The sequence below is a fragment of the Urtica dioica genome, chromosome 7 (genome assembly GCF_054948205.1).
Source record: "Urtica dioica subsp. dioica isolate 48M chromosome 7, U.dioica_male_clone48M_v1_H2, whole genome shotgun sequence".
NCBI lineage: Eukaryota > Viridiplantae > Streptophyta > Magnoliopsida > Rosales > Urticaceae > Urtica > Urtica dioica.
Genome location: NC_142762.1, coordinates 33,385,188 through 33,393,340, shown reverse-complemented (window position 1 = coordinate 33,393,340; position 8,153 = coordinate 33,385,188). Strand labels below are relative to the sequence as shown.

The 8,153-nt window shown below is 40.5% G+C and overlaps 1 protein-coding gene across 1 annotated transcript; it reads right to left on the bottom strand.

Annotated features, from left to right (window-relative positions):
- Positions 1-3,681: 3,681 nt before the first annotated feature.
- LOC149390931 (putative xyloglucan glycosyltransferase 5) lies at positions 3,682-7,777 on the bottom strand. The gene is made up of 5 exons (XM_089619096.1): positions 6,278-7,777; positions 5,425-5,733; positions 5,061-5,351; positions 4,860-4,973; positions 3,682-4,748 (listed from the first exon to the last, which is right to left on the bottom strand). The coding sequence occupies exons 1-5, from the start codon at positions 7,004-7,006 to the stop codon at positions 4,098-4,100; spliced, it is 2,094 nt and encodes a 697-aa protein (XP_089475222.1). The 5' UTR covers positions 7,007-7,777; the 3' UTR covers positions 3,682-4,097.
- Positions 7,778-8,153: the final 376 nt, after the last annotated feature.

Here is an 8,153-nt window from a genome sequence, read left to right as displayed (position 1 = left end):
TCGTCTCTAGGAGCCTTGCCTTATCTTCAGTCAGAGTAAGAATGAGAGCACTCTGTTTGTCGAGAATCTGGGATTCCTCAACCCATTTGGTGTGCAAGGTATTGTATGCTTCATTCATAGCATCGTCAGATAGTTCTTCATCAAAAACATATTTCTGAGAGCATTCACCAAATTCATTAGTGGACTCATGAGTATGGACAGAGGCAGTAAAGGCTACAAAGTTACTTATCTGATCTGATTCGCTATCTTCATCTTCTTCATCCGAGAGAGTAGCGTTGTATTCCCTTTTCTGTTTCTTGAGGAAGTTGGGAGACACTTCTTTTGAATATGTCCGAAACCTTCACATTCGTGGCACTGAATGCCTATGCCTTTGCCAGATCGTTCACCACTTTTACTATTCCTGTGAGGATTAGCATTCTTCTGGAATCGTTGTTGGAAATTGTCATTGACATCTTGCGAGACATTTTTCCCATTCATCTGGTTGAGTCTTTTCATGACCCTTCTATAATTTTTTGCAAGCATAGCTATAGTATCGTCAATATCATTGTCAGAGTCTGAGTATACATGTTCCTTTTGTTCATGAACAGAGCTTTTGAGGGCCATCCCTCTGTGTTTCTTTTCCACCTTAGGAAGGGAGAGCTCAAAAGTCATGAGGGATCCCATGAGCTCGTCGAACTTTAACGTCTTTAGGTCATGAACTTCCTCAATGGCCGTGATTTTCATTTTGAACCTAGGGCTCAAGGCTCTCAGGGTTTTTCGAACAAGATCTTCGTCGGTCATTGGTTTCCCGAGAGAATATGATTCATTGGCAAGATCACGGATGCGAACGTTGAACTCAGCAACTGATTCATCCTCGAGCATCATGAGGGCTTCAAAATTGGTTGTGAGATATTGAAGCTTCTGCTCACGGACCTTTGTACTTCCTTCATAGGCAACAGCGAGGATTTCTCAGGCCTCTTTGGCACTAGTGCATGTATTTATCAACCTGAAAACATCTTTATCGACTCCGTTAAATTTAGCATTAAGAGCACGATAGTTATCAAGGGCCGCCTCATCTTCAGTGGGGGTCCAGTCATTTTCGGGTTTTGTGCCAGTACGGGCTCCTTTGTCATCAGTAGTCACATGAGCTTCCCACCCGTGTATCACAGCTTTCCATGTTCGGCTATCAAGGGACTTCATGAAGGCGGTCATGCGTGCCTTCCAATAACCACAGTTGGTTCCGTCGAGTACTGGATGGCGATTGACAGAACCTCCCTCTCGGGAACTATCCATAATAGGTAATCAGAAAAAAACCACCAAAAAGATCAAGGCGCCTGCTCTGATACCAATTGAAATTCTGATTAGACGCACAGACAAGATGTCGCACACAATGTGTTGACAATGTGTCCGGCAACTTACTTGAGCACAGATTATGGATAAACAACAAAACAGTGCAGAAAACAAAGTACACACGATATGGTTACCCAGTTCGGTGAAACTGAAACACACCTACATCTGGGGGCACGCTGCCAGTGGAAAGGTTTTTCACTATCTTGTAGTCAATAGCACACACAAGGTTTATATTTGATTACAATCAACAAATCAATAAAACCTAGAGACTATTACCACCAGTAATCACCTAGTCAGGGACTCCCCCTGAATTTGAGCTCCGTCTCAATTCCACCCTTCGAGCAACCTCCTGGCTCGGATGACTTTTAGTCTTCAGCTGTACGTGAACCTTCGATCACGAGAACACAAAACCCAACTCTCACAGACACTCAATCTTTGAGGAATAGTGTTTGAGAGAAAACAGCGCTTATCACCAAAACACACAGCCTCTCAGTCCGCAGGTCTTGCACGTCTAAGAGCTTTGAGTGTTTGATGAAAAGCGTCAATGCTGCTAACGGGGAGCGCATGGCTTTTATAGCAGCTGAACAATCCTAGAAGGTATCTCGGGTTTCCTTACCCGGCCTCAAGCGAATATCACAAAGTAAAGATTCCAGCGAGGCGAATATTGTGCAATGAAGACAGCACCGAGAGATATCTTGTAATGAAGGCACCAACAAGGCAGATATCTCGTAATGAAGACAGCAGCGAGGCAATAACTCAGCAAAAGTCACCAGCGAAGCAATCTGTCAAAGACTGGAAACTTGCCTGAAAAAAAGTCTGCACACTGGAGGAAAGATATCATACCAGAAGATGAAACATAACAACCGACATCTTTCCACACATCTTGCACTAAACAATAAAGCCAATAAATAACGAATCAACAACTTTATCAATAAAAACAAGTGATTAAATACTTTATTTATCACACCAGCCACGCATATGTTAAGTGTCAGGGCATTAGAGACAAACAAGCTTACAATATTTAAGATAGATGATCAATAATGCTTATTATATACACCGTGTGAAAGATTTATTCGTTTTGTTTTCTACCATTCACTTTTTGTTATGGAATACTTTATTAATCAACAATAGAGTTTGTGTAAAGTTTTTTTTGTTAATCAAAAGAATTCCATTATATACAATCCATCATAAAATGTTGATGGCCTAACTTGATTTTTGTAAATGTTGATGGCCTAACTTGACAGCAATCCGTCATAAAATTGTGAGCATAATTGAGGAGTTTTTCAACCATCGCATATAAGTACTATCTTTCCCTTAGCCCTATTAACCCCACTTGCATTTATATCCAACTTTCAACTTTGCATGTTCAATTAAATGGCATGCTAATTATTTATCAAGTACCAAAACAGTTGTCTTCTTCGCCAAAAAAAATGTGATGTTCTCTTGCTATTATTATATAATATATATATATATATATATATATATATATATATATATATATATAAAATAATAAAAAATTCTTCTCAATCCGGATAGGAACACAGTCAATCACTAAATTTAATGTAGTGGGCAACAATTTGGCTAGTGAAAAAAGGTTTAATCTTTATATGAATGAAGAAATAAATAAATGAATAAAAAAGGAGGCAGAATCAGAATATGCCCATGAAGGATCTCTGGCCATATGAAGTTTTAGTAATTTAAAAATGAGTTGGAAATTCTTATTTTTGTTATTAGTTTATTAAAAGTACATGAACGATGAAAATGATGATAAATATATATAAAAATGAACAAGAAAAACCTCAACCACTCCATAAATCCAGAACCAGAATCAGCAAATAGAAGCCCACATAGATCTTTTGCCTTGCAAATGGCAATCATGTTACGTTACACCGTGTGAAAGTCAAGCTAAAAAACCAAAGAACCTCAAACTCTAAAAAAATGCCACAACAAACAAAAGAAAATAGAAGGCTTGTTTTTACTCGTTTAACACTTTGTCCACCGACACTTTGTATTTCAATCCAAACGACAAAGTGCCTTACTTTTTTTTTTTTTTTTTTTTGTAAATTGTCTTCTTTTGAGGTGTTTTGTAAACGTGACTACGTTGTGGATATATTTGACCGTGCATGAATCTACTCCATTACTTGACACATAAACTGATGTGAATTTCTAAGAAATTACCGCCGTAAAGTTAGTAAAAAAGAAAATCCTGTTTTTTCAGTCAATTTTTATAATAGTAGCAAACTTTCTCAAGGAAAAATGACAAATTAAATAGATTTGTTTAATTAAAGGATCCTTAATTAAATTATGTTGTCAGGGTCAAAGGCATAAAAGAGAGAAAGAATGAAAAATGTCTTCTTGAAACTGAAACGCCAAATCGCACTCAATCAAGAATCAATATATAGTTACAATGAATATATATTATATTTATACTGAGAGAGAGAGAGTGATAAAAAGAACAAGAATGAGATAAACCTATAGCAAATAATAACAATGATATTTCAACACCTAGAGAATGTCAAAATCATTATTTTTTTCCCCCCTCAAATTTTTCCCATCCTATCCCTATCAATTTTTTTTTCCCTTTTCCAAATCAAATATGGATTACAAGAAGTCTTCCTTTGTGCAGCTGAACTACAGGCTATACATGTATATAAATAAATATATATAAGCCTGCACTGTGATTTCATAATTCTCCCAGAAAACAAGGATTTTTTTTTCTTTTATCCTTTTTTTTTTTGTCTCGTCAAATCACGAATTTTTATTCACAACTAAGTCATCTGCTCGCCGATCAGATCGAGACCCACGAGCAGAAACGCGATTCCTTGGAAGAGAAGGAAGTAAAAATGGACTCCTTGCTCGGACAAGAGGCTCCGGACCGAAGCTGTGAGCAAGAGGAACGCGAGAGCGAGCTCTTTTGGGTAAATCTTGTTGACCTTCTTGACCGGCACCGAAGCCGCCACGACAGCCTCTTTGCGTTCCACGAGCCTGTTGAGCTCGGAAAGCTCGCTCTCGGACGAACCCCGGTGGATCATCATCATGGTCTTCTTCGAATCTCTCTCAGCCGCGGCCAACAAGTCCGACTCCGATGACCTTCCGGTCTTCTTCGTGACGGTCCACTCGTAGGAGCTTCCGAGCTGGAAGAGCCCCGAGATCATGGCGTTGAACTTGGTCACGGACATGGTGTTCTCGAAAAGAAGGTATGGGACGACAAAAGGGAATGATTTCGGGGCCGGAAGGATGTTGAGGATCGACATGAAGACCGGGACGTAGCAGATTACCCAAACAGGAAGCTCCGCTTCTGGTACGAACATCGTCAATGGAAGGATTATGCAGAACAGCGTGAATGAATAGAATGGAAGGATGAGCTTTCTCAGTAGAAAGAATAGTAGGATCAGATTCGCTTTCTTCATCCCCGATATCTGCATAGTTAACAAGAAAACTTCATGTACTTTATATAATATGAGATTTCACAAAATAGCGTCATTTATTTATGATTTGTTTTTTTTCCTTAAGACAGAACATGGGAATACCTTAGACGATAATATCGCCGGAAGAGAGAGTCGAAAAAGTTGCATAGGACCGGAATGCCATCGGTGTTGCTGTTTCCTGTAAGCTTCGTATGACTCGGGAACTTCGCAAAGTACCTAAAGATCAACATATTATGTTCACAACTTTTTCGCAAAGTTGTTTTTTTTTTTCTCTTTTTTTTTTAATAATAAAAATATTTATACCTTGACATCATTAAGGAAGACGAACTTCCAACCGTTGAGGTGGGCCCGGACGGCGATATCCATGTCCTCGACGGTGGTCCTTTCGAGCCACCCGCCCGACTCTTCGAGCGCTTCGATCCGCCAAACGCCGGCGGTTCCGTTGAATCCGAAGAAATTGAGGAACACCCCGTTGACTTGCTGTTCCACCTCAAAGTGGAAGCACAGGTTTATGTTCTGGAGACGGGTCAACAAGTTCTCGTCCTTGTTCACGAACGACCATCTAGCCTGGACCAAACCCACCTCCGGATTGTCCTGCAAAAACCAAAAAAAATATTAATAATTAAAATAAAAGTCAGATTCCAGGTTCGAGATCCTGTTTCTTTACCTTGAAATGAGGCACCGTGAGCATGAGAAAATCAGGGTTGGGCTGGAAATCCGCGTCGAAGATTGCAACGAACTCGTAGTTCTTGATGTAATCGCAGCCCATGGCGGATTTGAGGTTCCCGGCTTTGTAACCGGTGCGGATTTCTCGGTGGCGGTACACGATGTTGATGCCCTTTTGGCTCCATTTTGTGACCTCGGCTTGGATCAGCCATTGGATGCTCTCGTCGCTCGAGTCGTCCAACACTTGAATCAGTATTCGGTTCTTCGGCCAATCCAGTTGACACACCGCAGAGATTGACTGCTCATACACCTACATCACACCAGGCCCAAAAACATAATTAAATTTAAATTAAATGAAAGCCTACAGATCCATTATGGGATTCTAATTTCCACTGAAAAAAAAAAAAAAAAAGTCTACTTTTTCTATTATTATTATTATTATTATTATGATGTCTCTATCAATGTAAAAATCTATTCCATTTCCAACACAAAAGAAACAGATCTTGAGAGCTGAGTGAAGATTCACTGGAGTTACATGAATCTTAAGGATCAAAAGGTTTCATATCTGGTAAATGACATTGAAAAATAAATAGAGGAAGAAAAAGAATAAAAGTTCCGCTTGTTTTGTCACTGTATAGCAGATGTAACAGTTGGTCGTTAGTAAAGAAAATCTTTTCTAAACCGCTTCCAATAGTTCAGAAGAAAAAAAAACTGAAAAAATCGAAACCATAAAAAACCAAAAACAAACAAACAAAAGCAACTAAAAAGCAAAAAAAATAAAAAATAAAAAATCTAAAGCAACAGAAAAGAGAGAGAAGAATAGAGGTGAAACACAACAACACAACAAGCTTTACCTCTCTCTCATTGCACATGGGGATTTGGACAAGAACCATAGGGTACTCATACCGGCCGGACTTTTCAACATCCTCGGGACCGTTAACAATGGTGGGCTTGATCTTCCTGTACTTAATCCACAAGCACCCGAACGAGAGGACCATCCTGTCCAGCGACTGAATCAGGAACAGAACAACGCAGAACGTCGAGAGCGCCTGAATCGCCGGCGCCACGTAACCGGCCCTGAATCCCAGCCACGCCACGTAGGCGCCGTGGAGCCACCCCTGGAGCTCCGAGCTCGTCCTCGGAATGTGGAGGCTCGCCTTCCTGAAGTAGTCCCACCCCTGAAAGTAGCAAACAACCTCGAAGCCCAGCATCGCCAGCGAGGCGGCCAGCAAGGCCTTGATGACCCTGAAGAGCAGCTTTCCCTTCCCCGGAGACTTCTCGGCCTCGCCGGAGGAGGCTCGGACGGAGAGCCTCGTCTTGACCGCTCCGAGCACTGCCCAGAGGAGAGCGGCGAGCCAGGCCACGCAGCCCACGGCGCGGTGGGCCCGGAGGAGAAGGACCCACGTGACTTGCTTGGCGTTCTTTCCGCGGCTTCTCTCGACGGGCCTGAAAGCCGAGTCGGGTCCTTCGATCTCGACCACCGAGATGTTCGGGTTCTCCATCGTCACCACCACCGGAGTGCCCTTCCGGCCAACGCCGCCTTTCTTCCCCCAGAATTTCGAGAACTCCATTCTTTGAGGCATTTCCGCAAACAGTTCACAGACAGCAAAATTTAACTGAACACTCCCTAAAAATACCACAAGAATGCTTCTTTTTTTCTTTTTACGTTTTTTTTTAAGACCCAGATCTGGAAATGGACAAATAAGCAAAACCCATCTCAGGAAACAACAGAATTCCCTCAATCTCAAGGCTTCCTTAAGACCAAGCACAATGTATGAAGAAGAAGCCAACAAAATAAACACACAAAAAAGTGTCTTTTTTTTGGGAATTTTAAATTTAAATTTCCCTTTTGGTGGATAGTGTCTCAAAAGCTCAGTAGATGAGCCAGTTAAGCATGGAACATTATGGGGAAAGGTATCTATCTGCAGCTGTAAATAATATAAGCCTGGCTTGGAGTTGTGGGGTATATTCTTCTAATCAAACTCTATTCCTATTTCCCAACAAGCCCTCCTCAACTATTTCATCTAAATCTACCTTACTTACTTACTTACAACTTGTTAATGCCTTCACAGAAAACCCAAAAGACTAAAAAAAAGGAATCGGAATTCAAAAGGTAAAGACGTCACCTTTGAGCGAGTAAAACCTGTTCAAGTTCTCTCAAGTACTTGTACTCATATCTTGGCTTTTTGTGTTTGTAAGCATGAGAGAGAGAGAGAGAGAGAGAGAGAGAGTGAGAGTGAGTGTATGTGTGTGTGTGTGTGTGTGTTTGTGAAAGAGAGAGAATAAAACACGCCGTCTGATTTAATAATTGTGAAAACTACGGCAGTGAAAGAAAAAAAGTAAGTAAAAACTGTATATATACATAAAATGCCCGGCGGCTTAATGGTTATCAACAACTGTCAAAAGAAACGCACAGCCAAATTTCCATCTATTTTGCGCTGTTGTAAAACTTGTAACTGGTAACTTGCAAGTTTCAGGGAATTTCCCTTTTCTGTCCCGGAGAAAGGAAATTAATTAATAGATGGTAAAGTTTAGAGAAATTTCATTAATTGGGCTTAATAAGCCATTAAATATCAAGATTAGACCCTAATGTTTAAAAATATCTGAATATGGACTTTTGGCCCAAATTCGGACACAAATACCCTTGATTCAAAAAACCCATGTGTTTTCTCTCATTTTCAAATGATTTTCATCACAAATCTTTTTCATTTTCGAATTGGTTGCGCTAGG